This window comes from Mesitornis unicolor, unplaced genomic scaffold (assembly GCF_000695765.1).
Source record: "Mesitornis unicolor isolate BGI_N332 unplaced genomic scaffold, ASM69576v1 scaffold19712, whole genome shotgun sequence".
NCBI classification, from domain to species: Eukaryota; Metazoa; Chordata; class Aves; order Mesitornithiformes; family Mesitornithidae; genus Mesitornis; species Mesitornis unicolor.
Genome location: NW_010170053.1, coordinates 3,893 through 22,062, shown reverse-complemented (window position 1 = coordinate 22,062; position 18,170 = coordinate 3,893). Strand labels below are relative to the sequence as shown.

Below are 18,170 nucleotides of genomic sequence, written 5' to 3'. Positions count from 1 at the left end.
CACGGGCGGCAGGGGAGTCTTGGCACCAGGGAGAAGCAGGCGTTTCTGGCTGGGCAGGGCCTGGCCAGCCTGGTGCGGTTCTGCGGGCGGAGGGCAGGGCAGAGCAGGGACGCGCTTCAGCCGTGAGTGCCTGCATGGCTCTCACGGGCAGGTGGGGAATAATCTGCTGGGAGGTGATGCTTCTTCCTGCACTCCTTACAGCCTGTTGATAGCCCTGTGAGAAATATGTTGACAGGAGGTGGGAGTTAAGTTGCCTCATTTCTCCTGCTGTCCTGCTTAGCTGTGCATTCATGCTTCTAATCCTTATTGCAGGTAACTGCTCTTGCAAGATCCCTTGAATCTGCAGGAAGGCATCTCGGAGGGTACTGAGACTGGGCTGTATGAAAACTCCCAGAGGAAATGCCAGTTGGGATGGCTCGAGATCTGGAGGAAGCTGGCTCATCCTCAGAGGAGGTGGAGGAGGAAGATGTAGATGGACTGGAGTAAGTAGGAAAAAAAAACAACCTCTTAGCTGTTTCTGTCTCCCTGTGCTTCCAACAGTATTTGTACTAATTTGTAAAGACAGTTGCATTCTTTACCCTCCTCCTACCTGTAAAGCAGAAGATGGTTGGTTTGGACCTCAAAGCTGTGTGTAGGCTACTAACATTTGTAGTAGAGACCACCATATTCATCAGGGTTTGAGGTGCAGCTCTTCCTTGGCTGCTCTAAAGTCCATAATTTCATTGGTCTCCTCCTGTCTTGTTCCTAAGCTAGGAACTTTCATTATGATGTTTAAGAAAATAAAGGAAATGTATGTCCTTTCTTTTTGTTTTACTTTTTACTTTGCTGCAGAGAATGGATATGTACTGTACAGTAAACTGATAGAATAGTGTTTTATGTCCTTTTCTTAAAAAACTGTCTTGTAAGAACTCAACTCCTAGAGTTGTTATTAATTACTAGTGTATGTTTGTTCCATATTTGTTTAGTAACTTCTTTTATCTTTGTAAAGGAGTTGTTCCCTTATTCTTTTCCCAGAGTGAAAAGAATAAAGAATTCCCTTTTCTGTTCCTGCTGGATCTACTTTAATGTGTCCTGTCTGTTTTCTTTTGGGTGCGTATTGTGGCTGTGTGCCCAGTTGCAAACTGCAGAGACTTAAGACATGGAATGTTACTCAGACTTGCCAGACCCTTGTGGATGGAAAGGTCCGGAACTGCCTTCACTTAGAATGTAATTGTAACAGTGTGTCTGCGTCAGGTCATGCTAAGAATGAATGAATGTCACCTGGAGGATTGAGCCTTACTGTAAATCCTCAGGACAGGCTTAACATAAACACCCCTTGGCTCATTTGCCACTTACATAAGGCTCTGGCCTGTAGTGTAAATTCTGGTAGCTTTTCGGGTTTCTTCCAGCTAATTACACCCCAGTAGTTTTTTTTTGTTTGTTCTGGGTTTCTGGGGGAGTGTTTTGGAGTTTTTTTTGTGTGATCTTTTGTTTATTTGTTTTTAGTTAGAGGTGGTGGAAGCAGATGTGAGTGCTGTGAAGTTAATTTGTCTGGGTGATAATGGTAATAACTTGGTTAGGAGGACCAAGGTTACAGTTAAGAGTACTTGTCCTTGCACCAGAAAGATGCCTTTTTATCTCTGTTCCTGTGTTCCAAGTATAGGAAGTGTTTTGTCTTCTGTAGATTCTCCAAACCTTTGGTAGACAATGATCTTGCACATTCTGTAGACAAATGCTTCTGTGTATCTCTGCCAGTCATATGTTTTTTCTCATCTGTGTAGATAGAGATGTCTCTCTTCAACTCCTCAGTCTCTGTTTAATGTTCTCATAATTCCATTTTCTTGTGCACTGAGAAATAAGCAGTCTGAATTTTATTTGCTTAATAGGTTGGCAGGTTTTCTTTCTGTGATCTTAGGATTTTATATAACAGATTTTTGTGTGTGTGTGTCCTTAATTCCTCTGAAGAGGTGATAGTTCCCAATGTAGTCTTATTGTTTTGGACAGAACTGATCACTGTGTCTCAGAACCTGTAGCTTGAGTGGCTGTACAGGGACATCCTTGCTGAATTCTGGGCTTGCATTTGACAGAAATTAAAAAGGAAGAACACACAAGTTTATCTGTTATCTTAAGCCAAGCCTGTTCTAGTCTCTCAAATTCTGCTTGAATGCCTTTTTGTGGACTTCAGAGTCCAGGATTACAACCAGGCAGCATGTCCTGCTTTGCAGTTCTTAAACTAAAGACTGGAACCTGCATTGTAAGGTCTGGTTGTGTGGATACCTGCAATTATGGTTTATCCTGAATTATAGATCCTGTTTTTAGGCTATAAATCCAGAGGACTGTAGCTGTGAGAACTCATGGGGTTTCTCTGAGATTATATTTAGTAAAATAAGTACAAATTAAACAGAACTCTGACTCAGACTGGTAAGACCAACCCAAAAAGAGCATGATCTAGAAAATTCCCTTTATAGCTGAGTACCAAGAGTGCCTAAGGTGTGTGTCAGTCAGCACAGGCAAGGTGGAAGAAAAACTACAAAACCATGGCTGAAATTCAAAGAGTGAATTTATTTTCATTACCTTGCCAACTGGGAGTTCCACCTGGAGTACTGCATTCATCTCTGGGGCCCTCAACATAAGAACATGGACCTATTGGAGTAGATCCAGAGGAGGGCTGTGAGGCTGATCAGAGGGCTGGAGCACCTCTCCTATGAGGCCAGGCTGAGACAGTTGAGGTTGTTCAGCCTGGAGAAGAGAAGGCTCCAGGGGGACCTTATTGTGGCCTTCCAGTACTTAAAAGGGAGCCTACAGGAAAGATGGGGAGGGACTTTCTATCAGGGAGTATAGTGATAGGATGGAGGGGTAAGTTTCAAAAAACTGAAAAAGGGTAGATTTAGACTGGATATTAGGAAGAAATTCTTTACTGTGAGGGTGGTGAGACACTGGCCCAGGTTGCCCAGGGAAGCTGTGGATGCCCCCTCCCTGGCAGTGTTCAAGGCCAGGTTGGATGGGGCTTTGAGCAACCTGGGCTGGTGGAGGTGTCCCTGCCCATGGCAGGGGTTGGACTGGATGAGCTTTAAGGTCCCTTCCAACCCAAACCGTTCTACGATTCTATGAAATGAGATTTGGTATTTTTGGAGGACCTGCCAACCCTTCATTTCTGCTGTTTTGGCATTTGCGAGGTGGTGTGCTGCCTTGAGGTAGGAACGGAGAGTGGGTGTGGAGTTGGTGGTGGGGCCAGGGGTGGTCGACTTTCTTTGCATACACTTTTGCCATTGCTGAAACATTTCTGGTGTTATGATCTCATCTATTTCTGATCATGGGATACTGGCTTGTACCAGATCATTGTTTCCTCCTCACCCATGATGTAACTCCTGTCAGTTTTGCCAGCTTTCCTTTATCCGCCACCCACATGGATTGTCCTGAAGTTACAGCCCCAATTTCTTTCAAGGTATTTGCTAGGATGCCTATGTTACCAGTAGCATTTGTGGCTGCTGGTATAATCGAGGGTTTTAGTGAGGCAGGCGCTCCTCTCAAAAGCTGCTTTTTGATACTTCGTGTAACTGCTACCCTTTCAGATTGAATCCCATGATCAACATATGAGACATTGCTATTCTCAAAGTGTTCCCAGGCACATCAGAGTAAGATGCTAGGCAGTACTGCAGTACAGCAAACAGCGAAAGCAAAAAGCAGTCACTAACAAGCACTGGACTCTAACATAAAGATAAGGAAGCCTCATGGCAGGCACAGAAGCCTGCCAGTTAATAGCTCAACAGCAGTAACAGCTATAAACTCAATCTAGCACATTCCAATCAAATGTGTTGCTATCTTGAACCCTTCATGCCCCACGTTAGGTGCCAAAAAGGACTGTTGTGGTTTAAGCCTGGCTGGCAACTAAGCACCCCACAGCTGCCTGCTCACTCCCTGCCTCCTTCTCTATTAGCAAGATGCGCTATCAACTGTTCTACGCTATCTTGCAACCCATGGCACCACTCTGCTTGAGTAGTTATTACTTCTTGTGTGATTGCCTTTGCATCTTATAAAGTCCTAACTTCCTTTTCCAATTCTCTCATTTTACTCCGTAATGCAACAGCTTTACTGTCAAGAGCTCCAAGACCGGTAACCAATAACCATGCCAATCTCCTCACTAACTTGTGAGAAGAATCTGATGCCACTTTCCATGGCAACCCACCCATAGCTATTTCAGTTGTCCAGGGGTACCCGCCATCCCATCACCTATTTCAGGCCATCCTTCGATTGGAGGCAATGTTACCAGGAAAGTGGTCATGAGAGTCCAGCACTTGGAACTGGACCCTAGAATATGAGGAGTCAAAGTCATGGCCTCCTCAGTCCCTGACTTTTTTGCCAGCCGTGGCATGCTTGTTCTTGGACCCTACTGACCATGCCAAATGTGTGAGTCAGCACAGGCAGGGCACAGGAACAACCGAAAACCACAGCTGAAATGTTAGGAGTAAATTCATTTTCGTTACCTTGCCAACTGGGGGATTCCTGAAGCAGCACCCTGGGCAGAGGCACACAAATGGGGACACAGGCACTGCAGAGCTTGGTCGTTGCCAGAGGATCAGGGAACCTGCTGTTTGCACCTGCTTTTCAGGGATTTGTGCAGACACAGTTTACCACTGTGCTTTGATCTTCCCCACAGCAGGGCAGGAATCTGAAGCGTGTTCAACAGGGTGCCTCTAAGTCTATCACAGGCCTATGTTATCTGAACACACATGTTCTACTTGTCAAACACACAAAGATATACAACAATTAGAATGATACATGTACTTTTCTACGTGCCAGCCGCAAGTCACTTGCGTGTGTTTACAATGCTCCTTGCCAATCTTCTGGTTTGTTTTTTTTTCACACAGTGTATTTGCCTGTGTCCTGCCCACAGGCTTGCTGGGCAAGCATGGGCAAGTCTGGAGGGTTGCCGTGTCCTCATTGTAAGTTACTGGTGTGTCTGAGGCTCAGCAGTTGCTTATACTGACTGTCTTGTCGTTTCAGGGATCATCCATGTATCAGGTGGACTGGAGGCGGCTGCAGGCGGATCCCTGTCTTGGTGTTTCATGCTGAAGCCATTCTGACCAACGACAGCTACCTCCGCCTAATTGGAGGTGGGTGCAACTATGTGGCAGCCTTTGGCCTGAAGGCATGAGGTGGAAACCTCTTACCTGGATGTTCCCTTCTCTTTTTGACGGGAAAGAGGACATGATAGGACAGAAATTACAATCCTCTCTTATATCTGAGCACTGAGATGTTCAGAAATGCTTGATCAGTAGGTGAACGTTTATCACATCTTTGGGTTGTGACAAGTGTCTCTGTTTGTCCCTCCATTGGGTCCTGATGTGGTTTGAGTTGGAACTGTCTGCTTGCAAATCGAACTTGGAGGCTATGCTAGAACTACGACCAGAATATAAAGTCACTACTCTATAGCTAAGAACTTAATCATTGCAGTGAGTTTTGAGAGGGTTTCACTGGGAAATAAAGCAGCCAGCCCCACAGTGGTAAGAACAGTAGTAAGCTGTAGTAACAAATCTGCGTCTAAAGCCTCATAAGCAAAATGATTGCTTCTCTGGCAGCACTTGAGTTGGGAGACCAAACCTGTCTAGTGTCAGATAAGGGAGAGCCTCTAAATAAGAGACAGAGTTGTTAAAAACAGTCACTCCGAGTTGCAAGCATTAATACTTGTGGGTGTGTACAGCTGTGAGCTTGTTCTGGATGTGCTGAGTTGGAGAAAAGCTAAAACCTCTACTCAGGTGTTTTTTGTGAAGATGCTGATGCTTCTTTCTTCTCTTGCTTCTCCCTTTCTTAGGTAATTGGTGCCCTCATTTCTAATATCCTATCCAAGCAGAAATGCTTCTGGCTCATTGGGGTAAGGGGTGGAGAAGGTGATTTGTGTGTGGAAACTCTTGATCCTTTTCATGTGAGTCAAAAACGTACTTGAATGTTGGCAGAAGCTGACAGTAATGGTAACTTGTATCCTAACTGGAGTGTGGTGGCTCTTCTGCTTTTTCTCAGGAGTGAAAGGCTTTTTGTGGTTCAACAAGTCTGCTGAGTAGAGCAACTTGTTAAATTTCCTTGAGCTTTGTCTGGTCCCAGATTATGATACTTCTTACGCTTCTCTTTAGACTTATGGTAGAAGGTATTCTGAGGTTTAATCTAATCTCCATCTTTTAATTCTCAGTTTGAAGCAATTTGTAAAGTGCCTTGTCCAAGTGATTCTGTATTCTAGTGTTGCAATTTCTGCCTCTGCTTTCTTTGAACTCTTTTATGGATTGCCACATCCTTTTGTGTGGCAGCTCTGGTCTTGCTACTTGCTTTCTACTTCTGTTCTTTTAACTCTAGTGCTGCTTATGGCTTCTGTTTTTGACTTTCTACTTGGATAGTGATTTTGTCTTTTTTTAACGTAATTTGTCCCACTTACTTAATTTCCTACTATATATGAGGCGTGAACAAAAATTTAGTGTTTTATTTTGGGTTTCCAAGATCTAAAAAGTGATCATATGAGGTAGCCATGTCGATTAGGGCATATGGCATGATTACTTTTACCTAGGAATGCCAATCTGGAATAGAGAAGAGCTGAAATAATGTTTGGAATTTTACAAAGCAGTCTATATAAAGAGCTGCTTTAAGAAAAAAAAATAATCTGGGCATTTGTTAGATGTGCTGTGTTTTATTTTGCTATGACAAGGTTCAGTGATGCAGTAATATTATACCTAAGGGTTGATGTAAGTCAGTTCAATGCCATCATTGGAGTTAATGCCCCAAAAGATGGACAGGCATTTCCCATCACCCTTTGCCTGTTACGCGCTGCTACTGTGTGGATGCTCCGCTGTGGATTAAGTGCAGCTGTACTGTGCTGAGTCCTGTGATGATCTTTTCTGGTCTTTGGTAGCACAGGTAACTTTGGTTTACTCTGCTAGGAGCACACTCTAACATTGTCTCTCACCCTCTTAACAGAGCGCTACCACTTGTCCTATAAGATTGTGCGAACAGACAGCCGTCTGGTTCGAAGCATTCTGACTGCCCATGGCTTCCACGAGGTGAGTGTGATGAACTTCAGCTCTGATTATGTGCTGGGCTGGGAGGTGGTGATGATGCTGCTGCTTTTTTTCCTGGTGATTTGTTTTGTGCTTTGTTTGTTTGGGTTGGGATTTTTTTTTTCACTCTGCAGGGTTAGAACCAGCAAGATGCTGTGGACCCCATTGAGGGCTTGTTTTTTTTCTACATACTCTGCCAGCCAGCCAGGAAATATTATTTCGTGCTTTCAAAGGAGTACCCTTAAGCCTACAAAATCAGGGAAAAGAGGATGCTGAAGTCGCATTGTGTGTTTTCTCTTCTTGCTTTTTCAAGTGTCATCTCATACCCTTGAAGATCTGAAAAATTTATCCTCTCAGCCTTTGCGTGCTCACAGGAGCATTGATGTAGTGTTTCACATTTCTCTTCTAGCACCTGTCTTGGTCTGAAGAATGACCTATGTGCAGCTAATGGCATTTTGAGAGATGTGTGTGTGTGGTGGATTTTCTTCGGAGTAACACCAAGTTAAGGAATTGGTCTCAAGTTTCCTGCAGAAATCTAAAACACTTTACAAACTGTGTTTAAACATTCTAGAAAAAGAACAAAACCACAAGTTTGTTTAGGAAAATATGACATGATTATTTCCTAGCACCACTATACAGTCGCTTAGGACAGGAATCTGACTGAAGTTGCTCTAATTTTAGAGATGTGTAGAGGAGACATTGTCTTAAACCAGAATTGCTTTGGTCTCAGACATAAGGTCACAGTCTGTAGGACAAGTGATAGTGCTTTTCATTAGTTCTGTGTTTTTACATGTGTGTTTTTCTGTCGCTTTTTAGGTGCACCCTAATAGCAGCGATTATAATCTCATGTGGACAGGATCACACTTGAAGCCCTACTTGCTGCGTTCCCTTACGGATATTCAGAAAGTCAATCATTTCCCTAGGTAAGACCTTGATAACGATGTTTTGCTGAACATCTTTTGTGATGGTTTGCAAAAATCTGAACATAAGTAGCTCAAAAAAATAGTGTATATGATACAGTAAAGTCCCAATGCTCTGGGTCTGTACCACATGCTGCCTTCATTCTAAATGATCTTTGGGGTTCTGGGGAGATGGGTTTGGGTGTGAGTTGAAGTGCTTGTCTGTAGCCCAAATACTGGATTTTGAATTTTTTATTATTATTATTTGGTGGTATAAGTAAAGTATTTGGATCTTTGGGTTCTTAGTTACAGCTATAGTCATGTTACCTGCTAAAGTTTACAAACACCTTTGTAAGATTGCTGTGCTTCAGTCTGTCTTGGGAATTGCAAGAGGTGCTACAAATGAGGATGGATATTAATACAGCCATAAGACAGACAGTAAAAATGAAGAGTAGTTGCAGGTTGGGGTTTAGACATCTGATGGGGCTACAGATGCTTTCGTAACTAGGACAAAGGGTTGCTGTAATGTGATTTTATTTTTTCATATGGGGAAAAGTTAGATACAGTTTCTTGTTTTGGAACTTCAGGTCATATGAACTTACACGAAAGGACAGACTATACAAGAATGTCAGTCGTATGCAGCTGGCCCATGGATTCAAGACATTCCATATCTTACCTCAGACCTTCATCCTCCCGACAGAGTACCAGGACTTCTGCAGTAAGTGAATGGCTGATGATGCCCAGACCTAAAGCAAAACAACTGGGTGGGAGGAAGGGAATTATATTTAATATCCCAGCCTGTTGATCATGCTAGTGGTTAAGGCAACAAAATTAGAAGAAGCTGGAAAGATGATGGAAAAAACCCCCGTGATTTCTGTATATAATTTCTACTCTGTTGTTTACTCTGTGCCTGTGCAAACCCTCAAGTAGCTGCTGTTGTCTGAGCTTAAGGCTCTAGAATAGAATTGAGCTTTTTATTTTGTCCACAGTTATTGTTTTTGATGATCAACTTCACAATGAACTTGATTAATATCTGGGAGTATTGAAGAGAGAAGTGCCAAAAGGAGGCACAGGGCAGAGAAATGAATCCATCAGAGCAGCAGGAGGGGCTTCAAGTAAGGGCTGTAATAATTTCAGTGAGTCCTGAGGGGTAAAATAGGGCATTTAAAAATGTAGACTTTGATCTTTTCATGGAGTTCTCTAAAGCTTTTCCTGTAGGCAATAATATCAATTCTTGCTCCTCTGTAAATAAGCAAAATGAAAGGTGTTTCAGATATGTGCTTTTTTCTTTTAACCAGATACCTTTTCTAAGGACAGAGGCCCATGGATAGTGAAGCCCGTGGCCTCTTCCAGGGGTCGAGGAGTCTACCTGATAAACAATGTAAGTTTTCAGCAGAAAGACTGCTCTTCAGTAACACTGTCTGCAAAACTATGCCAGCTTCCAGGCAAGGGGCATGGAAGCATTTAACCAGACACTGGCCCTGCTCTGGATTTCAACCATGCATTGGTGAGCAGCTCAACAGTCCTGAGCAGCACACAAAGCCTGCCCAGGCCTGTGATGTGTAACCAAAAGCAATCTATTTCTTTGTATGCTGTGCTTATCTTGCAACATACTTTCAAGTGTTAGCAAGTTCATGCTCCCTAAGATAGTTTGGGAAGCTGTGCTGCTTCATCTTTTCCTTGTGGCTGCCAATAGGCAGGCCTTGGGAAGATTCTCAACACTCTCCTTATTTGTTTCCCTGCGTGACCTCAACAGTCCTCAAACAGTCCCCTTGTCTCCCTCTGCCCCCTGGAAAAGAGTAGTTAAAATGAAACCTAATGTGATACAGTAGAATGTGTATCAATCTTAGAGTTATATTATCTAAATGCCACTGTGCCCTTACTAAGTGTAATGGGGATAGTTCTTTGAATTCAATGTGGTAGTTATAGTGGGTTTTGTGCTTTTTGGGCTTTGCATAGAGTTAGGTTGTCATAGGTAACAAATATATCTGGGCAGGAGCCAAACACATGAGGGGATTCCAATAAATATTCTCAGCAGCAAAACTGACTGGTGAGTCATTTTGTTTTCATTCACTCAAACGCCTTTAGCCTCCCCTGCACTGAAGGGGTCATGCTGCCTCATCTGTTCTTTACTTGGATCTTTTCCCATAAAATAAGAGACCAATTTGCCAAGTATATGAGGTAAGTATTTCCAGAGCTGCACGCAGCTTTTTCTTTGCTTGAAAGAGAGGAATGATCTGAGGCTTATGTGGCAGTTGGCCATGAACTGGGGAAAAGACCCTTCTGGGACCAATCTCCCTTTGTGGATATCTATTCCAGAAACACTTCAGCTAGTTTGGCCCAAAGACTTCAGTTTCCTTCAGTGTGGTGTCATTAAGGGAGTGTCTTCTAGAGTCTCCTCACTGAAATGTTTAAAAACAACAACAAAAAACCCCTAACTGAACAACCTTTGAATTTCTGTGATTCATAATAACACAGGCTGTCACGTTTGTGTAGTGTGCTGAGAGAAGTTGAGTTTGTTCCCTCACGTTGCATGTGTGCACTCTGTATGCCTAGGCTTCCTGCTCATGATGCTGGTGATGTGGCCAAGTACAGGCAAAACTGAATAAAGGCAGGATGACAGGGTTCTCCTGGCCCTTTTGCGAACTGAAGGCAAGAAAGTGTTTTGCAAGAAACTGTATGAGCAGTTAAAACTGGTTACAAGAGAGGCTTGCATGCAGCAAAAAGGAAAAGCTTTTTGAAGAGATCCCATGACTTGGTGGTGTATATTTGTCATAGGTAGAGCTTTCTGTTCTGAGCTACAAGGGTAGCATCTTTTTGATACGGTAGCCCCTGCTGTGAAGTGAGCCTCAGTAGAAGGTGTTTACTTATGTAAGCAGAAAGAAAGGTTGGATACCAGCCCAGGATGTAGCTATAAAGATCACAAGTTGAGGAGTCATTTTCCTCACCAACTGTAGTTACGTGCTCCTTCCAGTGTCTTCTAAACTCCTCCTCTGTGTGTTTCGTTAAACCTTTGAGAAGCAAACAGAGTGATAGCTACTTCTTAGATGTGTTTTCTTCCTGCCAATTTTATATCATTGCCGTGTAGCTGTTAAATCTATCCTAGTTGGAGTAGGAGCACTTAACTGGAAGATTCAATGGGCAGGTTTTTTGGAAGTTACCTAAGTATGCTGTGACTGACAGTGGTGGTGTTTGGTTGGTTTGGTTTTGTTTCCTCCCTCCCCAGACATAGTTGTTAGTACAGAGGGGCTTTAAGAGGGAAAGACTGGAAAAAAATGGTGGGTTTGATCTCATCATCTTGTTATTCTTTAAACCTCCTGTTTTTTCACTCTTGGATTCTCTGTTCTTCTGTAGCCAAACCAGATTGTCCTGGAAGACAACATCCTGGTTTCACGTTATATCAGCAACCCTCTGCTTATAGATGGTGAGTGTGCCTAGGAATTGCTTTCCTTTCTTCCCTCAACCCCACACCTGAGAATGTCTGCAACCTTTGTAGGAATTTAGTTGAATAATTGAGTGGTCTATTTTCCTCTAGTACTAGAAAAATGTAACTAGAGAATTCCTTATAATCTGGAAGCTTTTCAACTGGGAAAGCTTCAGGCACCTATGTCAGCAGCAGATAATGATTTACTGCTCCCAGGGTCTGTTGAAATTCCTCAACTGGATATGATGTCTGAAAGATATTTGCAGTCACTGAGTCTTCTCAACTGTATTTCAGATTTCAAATTTGATGTGCGCCTCTATGTTCTGGTTACATCCTATGATCCACTTGTCATCTATCTCTACGAGGAAGGACTGACCAGGTAGGGGAGCTTTCTTCTTTCTTGGTGTACCTGCTGGTGGTGATCCAGAGATGTCTTGGCTTGCCTCTGTGCTCCTGACACAATAGCAAATGAGGGAAGTGTCAGTCAGGGAGTTTTGTGCAGTTTAAATATATGGTACTTCATCATGATGTGTCCCATTAGTTTTCTTTATATAGAGTATAGGATATTTAGTGAGGGACTTTATTACATAAGTAATAAATAAAGCAAGTTTTCAACTCCTGAGGGTTGAATGCCCACAGACATCATCACTGGCACGTTCATTCTCAAGGCTGAGCTTTTCTTGAAAGCTCTTTGGACTCTTGGTACTTTTGTGCCCCTTCTCTGTCCCCTAAGGTGAAGGGAATCTAAACTGTCTCAATTTTTGTTTAATCCTAAAGACAAAAGTGGTTGAAGACCTATTGTTGGCTGTGTTGGCCTTTGGTTTAATACTTTCAATGGCTCTTCTAAATTTTGGGTCAGTATTTGTATTTTCTACAGTACAGAGTAAGTGGGTTCAGACAAGTTCACTGTTCTTACACTGTGAGATGTCTATTTTCTCTTGCTTGTGAGTCATGAAAGATACTTAAGATTCCTAAGAGGAACTTTTTATCTGTCAAAAATACCTGTTTCTCTTCATCACAAGTTTAGCTAAATACCTATGTGCAGTAACTAATAAATTTGAAATAATCACTCCTCTGAATTTCCAAGAGATCGGAAACTTCACTAAGCACATCTGATGTACCCATAAAGAATATCTCTAGGGTTCAAGCCTGCAGGGCTCTGACTTAGGCAGATACTGAATCCAATTTATCTTTATCCAGATAGGATAATGAATCCAAAAGGATATGTTAATAGTGATCCCACAAGAAATACCCTCCTTTGCAATTGATGAACAGATCCCCTTTGGATGTGTTGGTGTGTGCCTCTGCCTGCAAAGACATCATGAACAGGTTGTTTCCCTAAAGGAGGGCAGGAAGGGGTAGCTCATGGTCACTGAAAAACTTGTCCACTGTATTCACTTTAGAAAAGGAGCCTTAAACATGCCTGGCATGTGAGACTTTTCTTTTGAGAATCAGCAATTAACTTGTTAATTGCTAATATTGCCTGTTATTGGGAAGTGAAGGGGGAAACAAGATCATCGATTGTGAATACATGAGTAGATTGCTAGGATTTTCTGAAAATGGGCAGTGCATAGCAGGCCTCCAAAATAGGCTTTGTACCATCATAAATGTCTTAGAGGCAGTTCTGCTGATCTTGGTGTAACAAAGGAGTTTGCTTTTGGAAAAATCTGTCTGTGTAAGAGACAAATGTTCTACTCTGTTTGGGGGCAAGTGTGCCAGTGCCATGACAGACAGCATTTTTGTCTCTGATAGTAAAGGAACATGTTTTGTTTGAGGGGAAGTGTATGTGGGGATGCCTATGTTTTGTTTTGTTGTTGTGGGTTTTTTTTTCTTTTAACAATTCTAGTTATACTGGAGGTTTAGAGAAGGAAATAAGGAAGGAAAGAAGTGTATTCTTTTGACTGAAATACACTGGTCAGACGGCTCCAGTGAATCTCTTAAGGCAGAGTCATCAAATTATTTAGGTGGGAAGGGAAGTCTGGAGTCTTTAGTCCAACCTTCTTCTCAAGACAAGACCTTCTTCAAAGTTTGAGCAGGTGCTCTACGGCCTTATAGCATAAAGTTTTTAAATATCTTCCAGGAATGGAGATTTCATTGTCTTTCCTGACAGCCTGTTCCAGCGTTTGGCCGTTCTCACTATGAACAGGTCTGGTTTTGTATCTAATCACAGTGTCCTTTGTTGCAGTTTGACTGTTGCCTCTTGTCCTTCTGCGCTGCACCTTTGAGAAAAGTCTGGCTCTGTTTTTAGAACCATGCATTAAGGAGTTGAACACAGCAGTTAGATCTATTCTTAGCCTTCTAATCTGCAGGCTAACTAGTCCTTTTCTCCTCAGCTTCTCCTTTTACATCATGTTTTTCAGCCCATTTTAATAGCTCTCTGCCAGACTTATGCTACTTAGTCGATACCTCTACGTGTGTTGAGGGGCTCGTAACTGGACGTGATGTTCCAGATGTGTGTCCAGTACGTGCTAAGCACTCAAGTAAGAGCTACGAATAATTTCCCTCGACGTACTGGCTACGCTCCTGTTGACACAGCCCAGCACGTAGTTAGCCTTCATGGCTGCAAAGGCAGGCTGCTAATTCATGTTCAGCTGCTTGTCCCCCAGGACTGCTTGTCTGTTCTGCAGAGCTGCTTTCTATCCACCCAGCCTCTGCTGTTGAACAGGGTTATTCCTCCCAGGTGCAAGACTGAAGGCTCTCTTATCCCATTCCTCTAGCTTTATGAGGCCATTTGAGTGCTCAAGTCTTGAGCCATACCATCCACTGCTCTACCTTGTCCCCAGAAACATTCATGTCATCCTAGAATGCCATCAGGAGGCCTCAGATGTGATTTGCTCTTGGAAAATCTGTGCTTGTTAATCCAAATAATCATTTTATCCTTCATGTGCCTGGAAATACCATCCTGGAAGATCATAGTCCAGAAGCTCCTACTGGTAGCAAGACTGTAGATCACCTGGGCTATCCTAGGTAAAAGTTCTCTTGAAATGATCTGATTTCTTTGAGGTTGTGAGCCAGTGTCTGTACTTAATGACCTGGATGCTGACTGCCTGAATTTCTTTGTTCTTTTGACATTCAAAATATTCATCTCTAGAGCTTGAAACAGTGTTGTAGCCAACTCTGAGCATATAACTTAAGTTTTTTCTTTCTGGGCATCCATCCAGGATCATCAGTCTCAACAATTTTGGACCCTCCATCTTGGTAAGATCGCATGTGGCAGTAATACTTGCACATAATTTTTCAGTGTTCTAAAATCATAAACAGTATACATATATATGTTTAGATTCCGTTTGTTTACAACAAAATCTAGAGCACATGGTGTCCCCATATGTACAGGACACCACAGTATTTCTAATGGTAGCTATCCTTTCCTTCAAATTGCATCCCATCTTAACAGCTCTCTGGAAGAGGTAGCTAGTATGTGGAGACTAAGTGTGGCACTGAGTCTTTTAATGCTCCTCTGATACAATCAGCTGTACCACTACAGCTGTGGGACTGGTGTAGAGTGAATAATGAGATGTTATCTCTGGTCCAAGCACAGTCCTGATTCTGGAGGGTAGCTCTAGTCCTGTTATGAACTTCAGCTGCCCACTGAGCAATTTCAACTGTAGCATCAACCAATATCTTTAATTACTCTTAATCGTTTCCCTCCTCCTATGGCTGTAAAGCTGGTGTGTTTGTGCAGCCAGTGCTGGCAAGCTCTCTTTGGAGGACAACACTCAAGTGTGAGCAGAGGTTGACAGAAACTTTAGGAGGGATTTTCTGTACGGCCTCCAGATGGCACTGGTGGTCTTCAGCTTTAGCCATTTGGCTTTTTCTCATACCCTGGATTTGGAAACTCAGTTGGTGAAAGGTACGGAACCTGGAGCTACTGAATTCTGGCTTTCTGTGTAGCTTTTTTGCCTCCCATTTAACAGTGTGACTTAAGTGCTGGGAGAGACCCTTTTATTGCCTCTCATGGTGTAATGCTTTGGTTTAAAGCTGGGACAAAACTTTAGCTGTGCAGAGAAACGGGGATTGCTTTAACCTTTGGGAATGGAAACTGATTTTTATTCTTTACTTAAGAACAAACCCAACACACTGATTAAGAGTGGAAGCAATTTGTAGCAGAGAACTAGGAGGTAAGATTAGGGCCTGGAATCAAAAGGGATATTGAAGCGACCTAAGGGAAAACCCAGCAGCAGAACAAAGGGCTCTGGTTCTGGGACCTGCACTAGTGCTTGTGATGCACTGTAGTGACTTCTGTGTTTTGAGTTTGCTTTCTGAAGGCAGGTAGTCTCTGAAGTGTAGTTAGAGTGACTTCTTCTGGGTTGTTCTCTTAATTTTCCTTTTTCCTTTGTCTTAAAGGTAACATTCCTCATCCTGTGGGATATTCCTTGCATATTCCAAGTAGAAGATGAGCCTGACTGTTTAGTAAACTTGGTGACCTCCACCAGAAAAGAAGTGCTATCTGGAAACCATAAGATAGAATAATCTTTGAAAGGATCAGCCTTAGTATAATACACATTTGTGATGTATGTCTAGCTACTTCCTTTAGTACATCTCAGTTCCTTAGATACTTACTTTTTTTTTCTTTAACACCTAAAAGAATATTGAGTAGAACTTGGGAAGTGCTGATGTTGAGTGGGTTCCTTTCTTAGCTATTTCCACTCCAGTCCCTGTGGAATAAGCTATATTTAGCAGGGACAGAACCTGTAGTCAGCAGAGTCAGGTATCACATTTATGGAGAGTTACTAATAATGGTGTCAGTGAATGTGCTCTGTTTTCATACTGCTTTTCTGGTCTTGCCTCCCCTTAACTCTATGAAACTTGCTCTTGCATATTCTGGGCCCAGTTACACTGCTAATAGATTTGTTTGGGGTATTCAGTGATCTGTTTGGAGGGAATGGGGTGGGGTTTTCTTCTCTTGAGGCCTGAAACAAGACTGAAGCTGTGCTTAAGGCATAAAGCAGCACTGGTTGACTTAATGTTCTGGACTGTTAAATTGAAAAATGTGATGTTGAGCTCTTTTCTAGTACATATTTTTTTAAAAAGTGGATAAAGCGTGCTGACGTACATCTGCTAAATTGGCAGATGAAAGGACAATTATCATCTAGATTGGCCATCTGTGATTCGCAGCCTGAAGAACTGTAGCTGGAACCTTTGCATCAAAGGCATAGGTTTGGAGAATTCGATGGTGTTGGCAAGCTTGGTCCAGGTTTGAGGGTGTAGCTCGGTCATCTGATTACAGGTTAAAAATCTATGTAGTTTTATTTATCTGAGACTTCCAAAACATGTGATAGAATATATTTCTTGACATACCTTTTATATCCTGGTATGAATAGGAGGTGCATTGTTAATAAACTACAGTCTTAATTACAAACTTCGACATGCTTTTGAAGGTGACTCACCAAGCCCAGTTATGTGGACGTCCCAAGGCTGTTCTTGCACCACTGTTGAACTGGTAGATTTTGCTGGTTTTTGGAGGGGCATCCATGCAAGGAGAGAATAACAAGTCTGAGTCGTGTCTGAAGTACAGCTGAAGAGGACATGGAGCCAGGAATAGCTTGTGCTGGTTGTGAGCCTTCTCCAGTTTGCCAGCTAAGGATGCCTGGCTCTCTCCTGTCTGACTTTCCCTCCTTCTGTGTACCTTGTGGGACAGAAAGGAGCCTGGTGGACCCGTCTTGCTTGGTGCCTGCAGACACAATGGGGACTTGACACATGGTGTGAGAAATTCATAGTGAAATAGTTCCTTGTTTTGGGGAGACTTCTCTATAGCCTACTTTTTTTGGCCTGAACTACCAGGTTTAGACAACTTTATTTCTGAGCCTGAATGGCTGGAAGGGTCCTAGCCCAGTGGGAACTTTTTAGTAAGATTTACACTGAATTGGAAAGATAGATTTTATTAAAAGAAAAAAAAAAAAGCCAAAACAGAGCTGAAAACCAAATGTTCTTGCAAAGGGCCCAAGGAGCAGCAGCTGGGGTGAGTCTTTCCAAAGGGACAAGACAGTTCCCTAAGGACAGGGTAGACAGCCGGGCTTCACAGCAGCTGCCACCGACAGCCATCCCTGCTGACTGAGGTCACCCCTCGGTCTTGCAGCACCCCCTCCTTCGGTAGCCTGGCTTCCTAATTAGCACTGGTTATGCTGGGTTATTTACCTTTTCTGTGCTGGATTCCTGTGGTTTCCAAAGAATTCAGGTGCTTGCTTCGAGCCAAGGAATTCACATTACCTCACAGACTGCGCTCAGGCCAGAGCTGGCTGCAGCAGCAGCCCCGTCCCCCTTGCAGTAACCCCTGCCTGGCAGACCTCCACTTCTTAGGGAGCATAACTCACTCCTGCATGGACACCTGGGATCAGACTGCTACCACTTTGGTAGACATCACCTTGCACAGAAGCTGTGGGGCAGTGTTTTTCACTAGCAAACAGTGCATCGGGCCAGGAGGCTTTCTGCTGCTTCCTTTCTTTTTAGTTAAGATAAACAGGGCTTATCTGGGTGGGTATACGTGACCCTACTGTTTTGTTTAACAGACAGGGTCAGTGTACTAAAGAATCGGAGAGCCTGGGTAGCTCTTGGTGACAGTCTGCACAATGAGGAACTAAGAATGTGAGGAACAAACAGTAGAGGTTCACTGAATCACAGAATGACTGAGGTTGGAAGGGACCCCTGGAGCTCATCTGGCCCAACACTCCCACCCAAGCAGGGTCACCTAGAGCCAGTTGCCCAGGACCGTGTCCAGATGCTTTTGAATATCCCCAAGGAGGGAGACTTTACAACTTCTCTGTTGTGCTCAGTCACCCTCATGGTGTTTCCTTATGCTCCAATAGTTCAAAATCCTGTTAATGACAGTGC

The 18,170-nt window shown here is 43.1% G+C and overlaps 1 protein-coding gene across 1 annotated transcript; it reads left to right on the top strand.

The window, feature by feature from the left end:
• The first annotated feature begins 411 nt into the window (after nucleotides 1-411).
• On the top strand, nucleotides 412-15,812 carry LOC104536849 (tubulin polyglutamylase TTLL5-like). Its single transcript, XM_010179576.1, has 10 exons — nucleotides 412-482; nucleotides 4,984-5,093; nucleotides 6,940-7,022; nucleotides 7,836-7,942; nucleotides 8,506-8,636; nucleotides 9,217-9,299; nucleotides 11,273-11,342; nucleotides 11,637-11,721; nucleotides 14,504-14,540; nucleotides 15,687-15,812. The coding sequence occupies exons 1-10, from the start codon at nucleotides 412-414 to the stop codon at nucleotides 15,810-15,812; spliced, it is 903 nt and encodes a 300-aa protein (XP_010177878.1).
• Nucleotides 15,813-18,170: the final 2,358 nt, after the last annotated feature.

Coding starts and splice junctions, on each gene's coding strand:
- LOC104536849 (XM_010179576.1), top strand. CDS start 412: ATGGCTCGAGATCTGGAGGAAGCTGGCTCATCCTCAGAGGAGGTGGAG. Junction 9,300..11,272: donor GAGTCTACCTGATAAACAAT/GTAAGTTTTCAG, acceptor GTTCTTCTGTAG/CCAAACCAGATTGTCCTGGA. Junction 11,343..11,636: donor CAACCCTCTGCTTATAGATG/GTGAGTGTGCCT, acceptor ACTGTATTTCAG/ATTTCAAATTTGATGTGCGC.